Genomic DNA, 15,627 nt, shown 5'->3' with positions numbered 1-15,627 from the left:
GAAGCACGCACTTCATCACACCTTACGCATTAGGCCCGCGTTTATGTCAGGATGTTTTAAGCTTTCTACAGACAGGAAATAATTGCGCTGCCTCTTTGAGAGGGCACAGACAGACGTGCCGGCATGAAAGAGGAACATCGGGGGGATGAGGATGGCTTAAGTGAACATGCAATTTTGTGATTCATTGTCTTTGTGAGTAAAAAGCAAGGAAAGACGCAAACCACTTTAGACCAATCACTTTCAGTGCTCATGTAAATCCCAAGAATTCTTCCCATTATACACCCAGTGCCCAATCCTCTGGTCTCTTTACCCCCCTTTTGGCCACGCAGGGAGCCTCATTCAGAGGACCAGTGAAGAGAGGCTGCGCAATTCCAAAATCACTTTAGCAATAGGACGGAACTAAACCACATATCCAAAGGACTGGTCATTATTCTGCTTCATGGCAAACACACAGGGTGCAAAAAGACTGCTGTGTTTTCAAAACCAAAACATCTCTAATGCCCACTAGAACCCTTTTATGCAAAACATCATAGTTTAGTTTCAATCAAAACCGAACTGGCTTTGAAACATACTACCGTATTTAAAGGGTTTTATTAAATTACTTTTAAAATAAGAAGAACTTATTTTGCTGCTTCTGAAGAAGTTGCGTTTTGCAGTTGTAGTAGTTGGGGGGCCTATCTTTGAGAGAAGCTTTCTGCCGTAAGTAACAAGTTGAGACAAGATGTTTAAAGGTTTCATTCGTAGCATATGTCATGTCTATCAGCTGTGAATTCTAACGCAAGTAACAGAATGGGGGGGGGGGGGGGGGGGGGTGCAGTCACATTTAGCCCCAGTGTTGTCTGTCTGCTCACTGACAGCCACAGTTGTGAGGCTGTGACTGCTAGCCAGAGGTGTTACGTTTCCTCCTTTGACTTTTTGTATTCATCATCGAATGAGAATAGGCCCTGACCCATAAAATTGCCTGTGGGTTGGCCCCCGGGGGCCGGCTGTGCGTACGGAGTAAGGTAACAGATTCCAGTTCAATGATGAGTCTGTAAAGGGTTTTAGGAAAGCATGCTTTGTACAGATGGCAAGATTTGACTTTAATTGTGCTAAAAAATTCACCATTCATTGGCATCGATTTTTTACATTTGACTATTTGAGCGCTTCCCCTCCGTCTTACTCCTCGCAGATAACAAAAGGAGAGACAAATGCCCTGCACCATGCGTTCTGAAACAATGTTGACTAAAAATGATATAATTAGGTGACAAAATAAACAGCGCTGTTCGTCTGTCATGCATATCAACACACATTCGAAACAGAGCGACCCCTTTCCCATTCATCACTGGTAACCGTAATTTCGCTTTCTCAAAAAGACGTATTGTGCCAAAGCAAAGAAATGACAGTAAGATGGCTGGTTTGGCGCAGACTCAAAAAATTCTAATTGACTGCTTCAGCGATGACTTGACAACTGAGCCCGCGTGATCGATGTGCTTGTCGGCCCTTTTTTTTTTTTTGTCTCCTTCGGGTGAACACATTGGGATAAAACAAATACCATTGCGCATTTGCCTTGACAAGAACCTGGGATGCTGGAAGCAGGAGATGGCGGCGTATAAAAGTGTAATGATGACAAAAGAGTGTGGCAGCTGCTTGGGTTTACTGTACACGCCGCAGTTGCAACAAATGACTTACAATAATTAAACAGAGGAAGGAGAGGAGATCCTCTGGAGAGACCGCTTCACGGAATATCTTACGGGGGGGGTTACGTAACCAATGTCAGCTCTTTGAAAAGAGAGTGCAGAGAGACGAGCTGTGGCTTTGTTTCCACTAATGCAGTGATGGAGGGCTTGAGTCGCGGGGCCAGCATATTTCACAAGTGTCATTTAGGATAACTCCTCTTATGAGTGTAAATATTAGATCCAAGCTTATGTGCAGTGTCACAAGATACGTGTCCGACAACATACCTCCAACAATCTGCCGAGCCATGGAGTGGGTGCATTTGTAAAACACCCTGGCACACAGTGGCGACAGCTCAGCACCCGTCGTCTTCAGGGCGTTCTTGAATGCAGCGGCGAGCGCTTCTGTCGCGCCCTCCACGCCGGCGACCTCCGGGCCGTCGCCAGCTGCAACCAGTGACAAAGAAAGCGAAGCAGCGGACTTGTCAGTAGAAAAAGTAGCGCGGCACTCTATGGATCCACACGCCACACTGGAAGTCATGTGACAGGAAGTCCGGTTGGCGGCATCGTCCTGAATGGCGGTGACGTGAACTTCAACAGCCGCTCCCTCGGGTAAAGCAGGCACCACGACGACCAGTAACGACGGGGGGTCGCTCTCACGCTCCCACCTTAAGTCCTGCAATGCAGACAGATGGTGAAATGAACCAGGTGACAAATGACAAGGCGTGTCACGCTACACACGGCAAACAAATACAAGGGCCCCCTGCTGAGAACCACCACGCTGTCAACGTTTAACATTATTGCAAAGCACATGAAAGGAAAAACTGCCGCCACACGGAGATAAGAAAGGCTTTTAATTTGATGGACTGACAGGGTGACAATTAAAATGAGATAGTGAGGTGACGATCAGTAATGATAGTCTAAAAACCAATTCAGGTACAATCTGTGCTGTTTTTGCGACCGGCGTAAACAAAACGCCATCGCTTTGAAACGCGTCTGCTAGAACGACAGGTCCCATCCAGGACAACTCCTCACCTTTCTAAGGAGATCACTCACAACATGTAATCGTAGCTTCAGTGGGAAAATACCTCGGTTTAAACTAGAGAGCCAAAATCTCTCTGTTTCCCCCTCCTCTGGACTGAAGGCCATTAGCAGTAGCAACATGACTGGGAATGGTGCTACAATGCTGCCCTCTAATAATACTCGGCTGTGGCTTCATCTGCTAATGGGGGAAAAATGAGTGTTTTATATAACCGTCATTTCAGTCAGAGTCGATAGGGCAAAAACACTTAACCCCTTTTTCAATTTGCTGGATCAATTTTCATCCACTTACATCCCACTTTGTAAGTGCAGAATAATAACAGGTTACTCACATTTTTATTTTTATTTTCACTAAAGGCGAAATCATCGAGGAGAGAAGACGGCGGCCTCTTTGTCCCTTTCCACAGACAAAGTCGTCATGACCAAATCAGCCAGGCTCACTGAAGCGGCACTTGCCTTCAGAATAAACTTAACGCTTAATTATATATCAATAGCCAACATCTTACCGTGGAGAGTGTCCTGACTATTTGTGCAGCGTCTGGGTTAAGATTTCTTTACTCGGCCTATTTTAAGTGACCCTATTCTTCGGTGATTAACAATAACAATCTCAAGACCAGAGAACAATAGCCACGTCAGCTCAGTAGCTCTTAGCTTGTCAGACAAAGTGACAGCATACATACGTGTCTGGTGCTTTGATAAATGTTATATTAGCACTTATGGATAGGTGCTCTCCTAGAGGGAGCTGCTCCTGCACTTGTCAGTGGTGATTGAACCTGGAACTGAGAGGGGGAACTGGGCAGAGAAGTGACAGCACATAGCGGCCTTGCTCATCCAGGCTTAAAGGCCACCCTGCAGGCCTCGGATGCTGAGGTACCGCACCCGGACCGAAAAATCCACGAGGAGATCAGGAGACTTCGGCGTGGCAGCTCCAGCCTCTGGCAGGACTTTATCGTTGTGACACATTTGATGACTTTTTGTCAAAGCTGTCGAACAAGGTTACATCAATCCATATTTATTACTTTAATATATTCAACCAAAACAGCACAAGAGATGGTGAGTTTGTTCTGTTGGGTTAAATGTGCTCACGGTGCAATATCCTGTGTGCGTGTGTTTCTATATGTGGACATGTGTGCATGTTTCAGACTTTCAGAGTGTTCGTGTTGTGTGTCCCTCCCAGGGGAGCGGCTGACTGGCTCCCTACCTGAGAGATACCAGAGATCATTCATTAAATGAATCCGATAAACTGCTAACTTTGAAATATGGTAGGGCTGATTGCCGGAGTGGCACGCTGGTTGGGCAGGGTGGCAGAGTGTGTGTGTCTGTACCGGGCTCAGTGTCGCTCTACAGCAGACACTTAACACAATCCATCTCATTACTTCATCCCACTTCGGTTCCAGGGCACGCCGCCGTTCCGGAGTGTTCTCTCCCGCCGCAGGCAGCGGGTAAACGCGTGTCGCCCGGATCTGCTGCGCTCAGCTCTCTGCACTGATAACGCGTGACCTGCTTCTCATGTTTGTTTTATTTGTTCTCACTTTCCTCCCTCTAACTCGCATCTGTGCACCTGGAGTGTGCGGCGGGCTGAAGGGGCGAGAGGCGTGAAAGCTGAACGGTAAACACGGTAATAAGGAAGTGGTGTAAAGGCAGGGAACAGCGGGGAGCTGATGGGACTGCGCCGCTTACCCAGTTCCCCTACATTTCCTGCCCAGCAGGACGCCTTCAGCATGTGGCTCTATGTCTCAGCACTTACTGTAGAGCTGTCAGTCTGCTATAATATGCCTCCCATTCACTCTCATTTCTTAAGAGTGCGCCCCGAAGCTTGTCAGAATGTTTCTGCGCATAAAACACAGCATATAAGTGGCGTGAGGAAAGGCTAAAGGGTGTGAGGCCATTATGAAGCCATGCCAGAGGCCGGAGCCACCTCTAAACTCCAGAGTAAGCAGAAGAGAAATGATTTAAGGCTACTGAGGTACGAAGGAGAAGAAGTCAACAATCTGGCATTCGTCAATAGTGAATAAAAAAAGTATTTTAGCCTTATTAATTAAACAATTATATTACAAGTCTTCCTAATGTTTCACGTTTTCAGAGCTCGTCATTGCTGCACAACGAGGCATCAATTTAACATTTATTGATCAGAATCTCCCTGTTCATTAAAGCCTTTGCACACACACACACACACACACCCCACAGAGAGACAAACAGCCTCGCTGTGGTTTAATGCACCGTAAATACAATTTCACACTTGTCGCGACTCCACTATGCTCCCAATTAACCCCGCAAGCTTCTTCATCCACCTGATTAGAGAAATTATCAACGCACAACAACAACCCGGACCCGTGGCCTAACAAAGGCGTTTCAATCGTTTCGCTTCGTATGTCTGCTGACAGCGAAAGCATGTTGTTTATATATTTCGATATAACACAGTGATGTTAAATAATCCAACACTAAAGTACATTAAAACATCATCCGGTATTTGGTCATATATCCTGTGATGCTCCTGATGCACAGTTTATGAAAATAATCAGATAAGAATACTCAAATGCCTGGTATCAGTTATACATCCTGTACATCAGTTTACGAATAAAGTTGTTTTATACTTTCATATACTTGTGGGAGTGTCAAAGTTGCTGTCATCCCTCTAGTCTCTCTTCACGACTGAGGAGAGCCCCGCGGTTTGACAGAGAGTGGGAGGAGGAGGCCTGCCAGGGAGACTCGTGCCCCTATTAGACGTAAGAAGCAGGGGTTGTAAGCTGGGGCGGTGGAATGGCAGTAGCGATGGAGGGAGGAGGCAGGAAAGAGGGGTGGAGAGGGGGATAAGCTGCTCTGAGACTTGAACAGTGCTCCAAAATGGTGTGTGGGGGGGCAAAGGATTAGGGGAGCTCTGAGGAAGACATCTGCTTCTGTGCCAAGCACCACATTATCAAAGACACCAGCGTTTCCCACATCATCAACTTTTCATGAGCGTGCTCACTGGTAAATATCAGTTGCAGCGGCGTGGGTCTCAAGGGGCCGGGGAGGGGTGAGGAACTTTCCCATATTTCACAACTAAAAAAAATACATTTCTGAAACAACACAGATAACCTATTGACTTTCGCTTATTTATTTTTTTTACTTATTCATATACACATGGACTCCACTGTGCTTTTGACCTGTTAAATATGCATTTGCTCTATGTGGAAGTTCTATCCTATTAAACACGATGCTTGTTTCCCTTGCATACTAAGACTTGCGTTACTTCTTGACCGGAGGTAGAGAACTCATTTCATAAAGAAAAACCCTCTCAGCTGACCTTCTCTTCCTCCGTGACCTTCAGCATGCTCTCCCAGACTGCCTTTATGATAGGAATGTCTCGATATCTTGTTGCGTAGCAGTGGGCCTGGATGACATGTGCAACAGTCAGGCTTCCAATCGCCGCCTCCAGGACCTTCTTCACGTAGCTGAAGGACAAACGGGCCTGTGTTCTGGTGCCAGCCTTTACCAGCTCCATGGTACAGGGAACCAAGGCGATCTGACCTGCACAGAAAACCGAATGATCCACCTGGAGAAGAGCACATGAGAAAAACACAAACAATGTTGGTTTCATTATGGTAAAATCTTCAAGATTAAGTGCTTCATCAGTGCATGCAAATTTAGCACAATACTGTAGTGCTGTGAGATAAATGCAAATGTCAGAATGTTAACATGGTCAGAGTGACATGCTGATGTGTAGCAGGTATAATGTTTCCAATTTTCTCTGTGCGATATGAAGCTGTAATGCACTAGTTATCACATAACACAAACAAGCGCAAAGCTCTACCAAATCTCATTCCTGTATCCGGATCCTGATCAACACTAATATTTAATCGCCACCGAAGATATGCTAGGGTCCGTCTTTGGAGATGATTTCATGTCAAATCCGTCCAATGTTTTTTTGTGTAATCCTAATGACAAACAAGCCAAACCAATCACATAACCTCCCTGGCGGAGGTAAGAAAGCACAGATGAGCGTCTGCATGACAAGCATGTCACTGGAATTCATCTAATGCCTGGCTGCCAAACTACTTCACTCAAAACCAGAACTGTAAACATCATGGTGTTGCTACGGGGACAGAAGTTAGAGGCACATTCACATTTGCAAAGCGAATAATAAATAATAAAGATTCGGTAATAAATCATTCAATATCAACACATTATAAAACCTCCAATCAGCACAAGAATGTGTGTTAATATATAAAGTAATAACATTATTTGACAATTATGAACTGGAAAACATGGATTCCGCTCAACAGAAAACAAAGGCGCAGCTCCAAAATGACTTGTAAATAAAAGTACGGTACAATATTCTTCAGCACGGTGTGAAAATCAAATTAGCATTAATTATAAGCATATGCTTGAACAGCACAGTATTAATTAACAGCTTCCATCTCTGCTATTTTTCAGCATCATATCACCAACATTTCTCATTTCACAAGCAGGTAATGTGCGAGAAGCCTGCCGATACAGCTCCACGGCACCGCTGTTATTTATAAGCACAATTAACCTTGTGAAAATAAGCTAATTTCTTTGCTAAACGCCTCTGTTAGAATTAAGCTTCATGTATAATGAAACATGAAAAAAATCCATCTGTTTAATGCAGGGAGATGAGTAGGGATGAGGAGTGGGATTAAAGAGGTCAGGTCTTTAGAGACCCTGCATTTTGCCTGTGTTTGAAGTTGGGTGGCGCTGGACGCTACCCTCTGGTCAATGCAAATAGCTGTTGATGACATGTTAATAATTGCCAGCCTTCGCAGGGACCCTGGAGCGCATGCAGATCTCCGGGGAGGATCAGGAGGGCCTGAATCAATTGATGCATGGCCCTAGACAAGGTTCTTAATGATTAGCAAAGACACAGCCAGGGCTATCATGTTTCACAGGCAGATTCTCAGGGTTAATGTGGATATGGAGTTACCCTCGCTATACAAACTACTTGGCTCAGTATGATTAGGCCAAAACAAGACAACTAAAGTGAAACATTTTGCCCTGCTGAAATGCATTTGCTTTAATCTCACACGAGCAGAACACGATGCTTGTGCAAAACTAATGTTTAGGGGCAGATGCAGTCATGGCCATTTCTACAATCCACAGCTCCTTGGCTCATTTGATCAATCTTCAGCTGCTATCTCTGTTGCCCCAATTACTGGGATAGTGCAGGAGACGAGAGATGGAGGGAAGATGGGAAGAGGGGTGCAAGCGAGGGATGGGTGGGGAAGAAAAGGCCCTGGCTGCTTTCAACCAGTTGGATGAATCACGCGTCATTTACCTGGAAGCACTATTTGCCCGAGTGCCAGCATTACTATGTCTACCTCCCATAAAAGCCACAATCCCGCACGTCAACAACAAATTGTCATTGACATTCCATTTATGTGCCATCAAATGCCATCATAGCCACTCCAACAAAAAAAAAGGGTGCCATCAGGTTGGACGGGTGGCCAGAATTTCTTAACAAGCCCGCCCGTCCCTCATGAAAAGATTTAGCTCCATTTTGAATTCATAAAGGCTGGTTACCATTTGTCTATTTGAATATCAAAAGGGGGCTAGAGCGGGTCCCCCTTGACTGTTAAAGGCAGAATCCCACAGCTTCAACCAAGCAGGTGTGTGATGATCAATTATTAAGGATCCTGTTCTGGTTACTCTTAGTGGGAGGTCGAATTGGGGGGGTTTGGTGGTGGTGGGGGCATATCTGTGTGTGGTGAACTTGGATGAGGGAGAGACAGCAGAGACCAGAGAGTGAATACTATTTACATAAAATTAACAGTTCAAAAGAGTGAGTTCACACACCAATCAAACTTGTTAATTGACTGTCAATGGCGTGTCCCTGAATATACAACACAACTACATTATTCATCTTAGGCCTTGACAGAGAAGACAGTCCAATTTGCATGGGCGTTCTAAACGTGATCAACAACCACAATGCCACATGCATTTTTAATAAGCCAAAGGCGGGATTATTTAATATTCATAAGGGTCAAACTATTGCATATGACGTTAAACTTTCTCTAACAAGCAAAGTAGTTTTTACAAATTTTCTGTTGCACTGTTTCTAAATGACATTTCCTGCCACAATTTGAGGGTGGACAATTCAGACAAAATTCACACGAAACTACACAACATGAAAATTTACATTCTTCAATTCGGTTTTTGTGAGATCCTGCTAACGGACAAATAAAACAAACAAACAAACAAACAAAAAAGGCTGCCATGCAGAGCTGTGGTTAATTTGTGATCTAATGGTGTTCAATGCCAAAGATTTTGCCAAGAAAACGAGTTACAAAAAATGTCAACACACATGCACAACGTAGGGACAACAAAACAATAATAAAAGGATGAACCAGCATCAAAAATAACATTTGATCAAAGATATTGCAATTTGAGTCACAATTTTATTGGAGAAATTAATTTGGCATTTAATTTTTTTTTTAACTGAAGTCACAATAAGGATGTGATTTTTGTCAGGGCCTGTAAAACGCAAGCATGTTCTCTGCATCTTACAGGATTATCTGATTTAAAGAAGCCCCTGCAATTTACAGATTGTGAATCCGCTGATATTTCGAATAACTGTTTGGTCGTACTATCGATCGATGTTTCACAGCACCATCGCTCTCCTAATAAAGCCAATGACATGTCCAAAGGTCACCAGCCACAAAGACGTTCTCTCTTTACCTCCACCCGTGTGAGCTGCAGACAGTAACACATATGTAAACGCATCAGGAAGCGCCTGCCTGCTTCCAGCCCTTAATAGTGTCTCATTTCAGGCTGGGGGTGTCTGAGGTGCTTCTAATTGCACTTTTTGTCAACAGGCTCCCAGAGATGACCAGACAGCGCTAGACTATATTCACATTGGTGTCTGTGCCCTCTGGGCCTCCAAATGTGTTGACGTCTCCGAGTGTCATTAGCAAAGAGTTGAAATGGTATGGATGAACCGGGCCGGCTTGGATAAAATGACCCGGTATTGACGAACAGTCAGGTTCTTCTGCCTGGTTCCAAGGACAGAGAGAGGTGGAAAACTGCTCCAGCGCCCCTATCAGATATGCTAATGGTCACATTTCCCCCCATCGAGACCTCATGCATAATTTAAACAGGGAAATGATAACACAAAATGTGTAAAATAGGTTAGATTAGTACGGTGTAACTTTTCCCCGCATGTAACCAAGCTAAAAGTGTAAGAGCAGCAAAATAATGGCTGCACTGTAGAAAATTAGATGAACAGTGTAATTCATATTTGGGATAAGTCCTTCCATGGAGGTGTATTTTGATCATGGATCGTAGCTATAGCCGAAGCATTTTATAGAACGTTTTACACCTGTATTCCACAGAATATAGCAATCACAGAATAAATGCTGAAGAGTCAAGGTTCAAACCACGGATGCTGCATCTATAAGGTATGTTGTATCTAAAGCGTTATTTGTTACATAAACTAGAATGAACGTGAAAGTACACAGACACTGTTCGTTTATGTAACAAATCACTAGATTCCAGTCTCAACTTTCTTCTCTTAGAATATTCTTGAATATTTTAATGTTGTTAAAAAAAAGAAAAAAGAAAACGCAGGGATCAAACACAAAGGTTGAAGTTTGGTTGAATATATTAAAGTGTGCGCACTATTTCGGCTTTTTGGCTGGGATTTCATGATCAATTTGTCAGGGATGTTTGCTGTGATTTCATCTCAGAACTGGCTTCAGGTCTGTGGGGTTCTTTCAGCATTAGTGCATTCACAGAAGATCACGTCTGGGAGTGGGGAATGATAAGAGATGGGCTCATGTTGTGCTGCGCCCTGAGGAAATCCTGCTTCTTCTGACACCTCATCCCTGCAAACACAAACCTTTCAAGAGAACCACAACTGCTCTGCCCTCCACGGAATCTCTGTCCACGTTAGGATAATCATTTAAGGCTTCGTGGGAAGGGAAAACGAGATATTTGCCCTTTTTAAAAAACATTTTATTCCCACCTCCTTCCTCGGCTCTTTCTGTTTCTTGCATTCTGTTTGTGCTCCAGTTCGAACCTAACCCTTGTATGCCCAACTGTCACACGAAATCAGCGTTACTTAAACAGTGACATAAATAGCCGTTTGAAGTGCACAAAGAAAAGGCTAGGATACTGCATTTCTGGACGCATTCTCTCAGGTCGAAAGCACCTGATTTATTCGGAGAACAAGCCTTTAGAACACAACGAAAACACAAAGTCTTCACAATGACGAATTTACACGAAACATACAGCAGAAATGATTCTGGGGTGAATCTGAGGCAGGGACACCGGCCTTTCCCCAACCCCCCCACCTTCTCTTAGCTTATATGTATTTTTCGGTCGTGCCTGTTTGTCCGTTCTCAACATGCCCACTTCACAGACACTGAGGGAAATGGGAGAGTCAGCTCCGGTCAACTTTACAGCGGTCAGAAGCTGCCGCTCAGTGCCGTAACCAATGTCAGGAGAGCCAAACTGCTGGATGCTGAGGGAGACATCAGAATGCCAAAGGGCATGAGCGAATGAATAAAACAAGCATCCCGCCATTAGAGAGAAAAGATGAAATTATTTAAAAAAAATGTTCCTGTGTGAATTTACTGCTGCTATGACAATGATGCAAAAATAGAGAAATAAAATATTAATTCTCCAAGCTGACGTTCTGAAATTGTCTGCGGCTGTGTGGATTACTGTGCCACACCAGGGCCGGGCTGTGGACGGAGTGATGGAGGGGCACGGTTTTTCACCGCGTTAGGCAAAATGCCCCGCTGTCCCGACCTCACATTTGTTTTGACAAATTGGTTGTGAGGCTTTTACGACTGATGCACATATCGCAAAAATCATTTCTGCCAAGCTTCCACTATGACCTGCCCGTGGGACATGACAAGCCTCTCCGTGCATCGCTCTATCAAACCGAATCTTTCCAGGACAATGCAAATGATGACAAATTCCATCATCCAGATTTATGCGCTTTCCTGCTAATCTCCCTAATTCGAGAGAATCGGGGAGGGTCTTGCTGTTTCAGCTGAGGGGCATGTTGTCTGATTGAATGATGCTGAAACTGCAACCCTCAACCTCTGTTCTTTCTCCCTTCAAAGCTGTGACCGTCTCATCTCTTCCGTCTTTTTATATTTTTCTGCTTTTTGAAGCTACATATCTCTTGATCTGGCTGATAATGGGAGCTCTAACTCAACTCGGCACGAGAGAATTATGTCAACACGGAGTTGTGGTGTGGTCAGCTAGTACTGAGAATGTGTGTCCACAATATGATGGATGGGACCACAGTGTGCATTCTACACGTGTCGAAGCGAATGTCCAAAACAAATCCTGCGATTCAATGACATGATGCTGCTGGTCCAGAGGGAAAATATCTGAGCCTCCACATTCAAAACACACACACAATTCTTATTTTCCCTGACCCCTTGCTCTGCTGTTGCTTATAATGGACACAACATGTGGTTCAGTATTATCAAAATACAAAATGAATAGCAGACAAGCATAAAATCAAAGACAGACTAAAGGAGACAGTGGAGAAAATACAGAGGGTAGAAAAAAAGAGAAGAAGTTCCTCCTTTCCTCAACAGATGGCAGTATGGCTGCATTAAAAACAGCTTCGTATCAACGACGCTGCTGTTCATACAAAGTCCACACCATCCATGGACAGGTTGGTTTGACAGAATCCAAGTCTCCTTGGATTTTCTTTGTTTTTTTTTGCAAACTAAAAATGCTTTGCATAAATAAGCCACAAATTCCACCAGTGAAGCTGCAGGAATACAGAAGGAAAGTTCTGAAAAACCATTCAAAAATATTTGCGCTTGGTTTCACTCCATATTTATTTTTATCATCAAAAACCGAAAGCAGGGTAGAGGAGCAGAAAGGTGCCCATAAGAAAATGAATAAATAGCACGGAAAAAAAATACAAATAAAACTGAAATCTCACGAGGAATCATTTCCTCCTGAAAATGTCTACTTACTCGATTCAAAAGTGTTATTTTACTGTAAATGTGCACCAGGGGTAACAACGTACACCCCCCTGGCAAAAAGATAAATATATAAAAAATAGTGTGCAGGAAAACAGACTGAATCCCCACAAAAAATACAGCAAATTTTACATTTGTGTCAGAGCATCAAAATCAACTCGATACATTTTGACATATGGAAAACACTGTGTACTCTGGATGATGCTGAATGAACTCGTACCCTGAATATCTCTACTTCATTAAATTACCCAGACTCATGAGCTTATCATACCCTTACATAAAAAAACCCATAAAATCAATAAAACATATATATTAAAAGTGAACATGCTAATATGTCCACATAAAAAGAGGAGACTGTATATTATTTTACTTCAGTAAAACGTGCTTTGATGATGATGCCATTTGAGAAGTGGATGACCTGGGTTTAAGAAGTATTGTTCCACGTGAAAATCTGTGATGAAGTGAGTGGGGAAAAAAGTAAATGGAATGTAAATGTAAACTATTTCTGAGTCACCAGTTAAAAAACCTTTAACAAATGGGCAATGCTTGAACACTGTTGCATATGGGTGCAATAAACATGTCCAAACAGACACATGTGCAAGTTATAGAACGGCATAAACAGAGGAGAGCGTAACGATGATAGAAGTAATATACAACAACGAATTCTTGATTTAGATAAAATACTGCAGTACTATCTATCACTGCTGCAATTACATTCCACATTAACACTCGTTTTGATACCTTGTGTTTTTTTGTTTACGCTGAACAATTAATTTACTTCTGCTGAAAAATTTTATTCAATTCTATCTGGCTGATATCTGAACGTCACAAAAATGAAAACAAAATGCAGTTTTTCTCGTGCCTGACTGAAATTAAATCATCGTACTGAGTATTGCTCTGGATGGGATATTTTGGGTGCGAGTATAAAATGTTGAAAAGATCGTAGATTAGAGTTCAGTTTCCAATCAAATCGCCTGTATGTCAGGGACCTGGCCTCGATAGTTGTATGCATTTGCCACGCCTGTGTATTTCACAAGGAGCATCCTCCATACCCTCCTTAAATGTGTGTGTGCATGCGCAGACCCTGTCAGCTATGCCCTCTCATCACTGCTTGGGGAACACACACAGGCAGCTCTGAAAATAGTGACTAGTTACCATAGTAATGGGATGGTCATATGTCTCTCCTCTCTCAGACAGTGATGGGAGTGGACAGCACATGCTGCTATGCTTTTTATCTATGCATTTGGTATTCAGTAATTTCAATCCACAAATAAAAAGCTGTGTTACCCCCTTCTCTAATATCTCCGTAGTCAAACAGGATAGTAAAATGTGAAGTCAATAGTTGGATATGGTGTAATAATTCACACATTGGACTGCAAATAATTATGTTTTGACCCAGTGTTTTTGATTGCAATTGTGACAGCATGAGTGCCTTTGCAGAAATTGACAGGGGTGGAATCGTTTTTTTTTTTTTTTTTGGTGCATCTGAGCCATTCAACCCTCTCATCGCACGTGAAAAAGTGAGAAGCAAACATGCACATGTGCACTAGGATGAGATTGCTTTTCCTAAAAACAAACAAACAAAAAAAAAACAGCCAACCCTTTATCAAACACAATCCTCTTCATAAATCATAACCGACTGCAAATGTTCTCGTGCATTCAATTCAGACACTGCAGCCACAAAAAGCATTTTGGTATTTGGTATTTGGCATGAGGTATTTTTTGTATTTTGTTTCCTTGTGCAATCAGCATCCAATCATTCACCAGAGGCCTGTGTGTTAGGTGGTGTTTACGTCACATGCATATCTACATGTGTATCTCAACATCAGTGAGGAAAGGAGGAAGCGGACATACCGGCTGTGGCTATCCTGTCCCTGCTTTCTACGGCATGTTGACGTGAACCAAGGCAGTCAGGCACCAATAATACATGAAGAGCTATTCAAAGGCAATTAGGATCAGTTGTCAGGGCCGGGCCCATTATTGGGTGGGAGTGTGGCAGGGGCCGGGGCAAAGGCACAGTGCCGGTGTACGTGGCTGCCTGAGAGTCGATGCACTCTGACAGATCCAGTCCTTCCCCTGTCCTCCCTTGGCACAAGCAAATACCAGCCTATTCCTGTCTGGTGCTGCAGCAGCATACCATAATACAGTGACAAGCACACTGACTGTGGAAAATTACAGTTGGGACATGTAATTAGCGTCTCTGTTGTTGGCTACCCTCTTGATGGATTAAGAGGGCGGTCTGATGTAACCTTTGACACACGTGTGCTTATTCAGAGGCGTAAGTGATCGACACAAACATGTGGAAACATGATCTTGTTTTAGAAGCCTTTTTTTTTTATATTGGCTTGTTTCTAATCCGAACGTTTAATAAAAAAAAAAGCAAAATGACAGTGTTCATTTCTTTATTATTAGCATTCTCGCTGAATCTGATTTTGCAGCATGTGAATGTGTGTTAATGCATGTTCAGATGTTGCATTGTACACACTGTGGGTACACAAACGTTCACATGCGCAAATATTTTCCAACAAATGTTTATGTAGACATAGCTGGAGTTAATACGTGTGCGTTCAAGTGAGTGTGTTGTTTATCTTTTTGTACATCTTTATTTATTTACATGTCACCTTATGTGGATCGAACGCTACGTGTCCTGCTGGTCACGATCGTGCTGCTGTTTGTCACTCAGAGAGTTACAGTGAGCCGAGCTGGTTTACTTTGTCATGCAGGCAAGGGCCGATCACAGAGAGAACACGGGTGTGTGCGTGTGTGTGTGTGTGTGTTTGTGAGAACCGGCCTCGGGGCATACAGCCCAACATGCCATCACAGTAAGGCCTTACTGCTTTTGATCAGTGTGTTCTGCGTGTGTCCAGTTCAACTGAAGACAGTTGACCCCAGTGTTTGGGTAAGATGAGTAATGCCTGTAGAGACGGACTCGGGTGATGTTCAGAGGCAGGAACCGAATCGATGCTCGCCAGGGAACGTCT

At 43.5% G+C, this 15,627-nt stretch overlaps 1 protein-coding gene across 1 annotated transcript in view; it reads right to left on the bottom strand.

Moving 5' to 3' along the window:
* The window catches only part of dph6 (diphthamine biosynthesis 6), a 46,007-nt gene that overhangs the window by 2,345 nt on the left and 28,035 nt on the right, over positions 1 to 15,627 (bottom strand). The window contains exons 13-14 of the mRNA XM_068752190.1: positions 5,983 to 6,231; positions 1,944 to 2,331 (exon numbers count right to left, since the gene is read on the bottom strand). Of these exons, the coding sequence (XP_068608291.1) occupies positions 1,944 to 2,331; positions 5,983 to 6,231 (637 nt within the window). The remainder of the gene's footprint in view (positions 1 to 1,943; positions 2,332 to 5,982; positions 6,232 to 15,627) is intronic.

Source organism: Brachionichthys hirsutus, chromosome 18 (assembly GCF_040956055.1).
Source record: "Brachionichthys hirsutus isolate HB-005 chromosome 18, CSIRO-AGI_Bhir_v1, whole genome shotgun sequence".
NCBI classification, from domain to species: Eukaryota; Metazoa; Chordata; class Actinopteri; order Lophiiformes; family Brachionichthyidae; genus Brachionichthys; species Brachionichthys hirsutus.
This window is presented reverse-complemented; position numbering and strand designations above follow the sequence as displayed.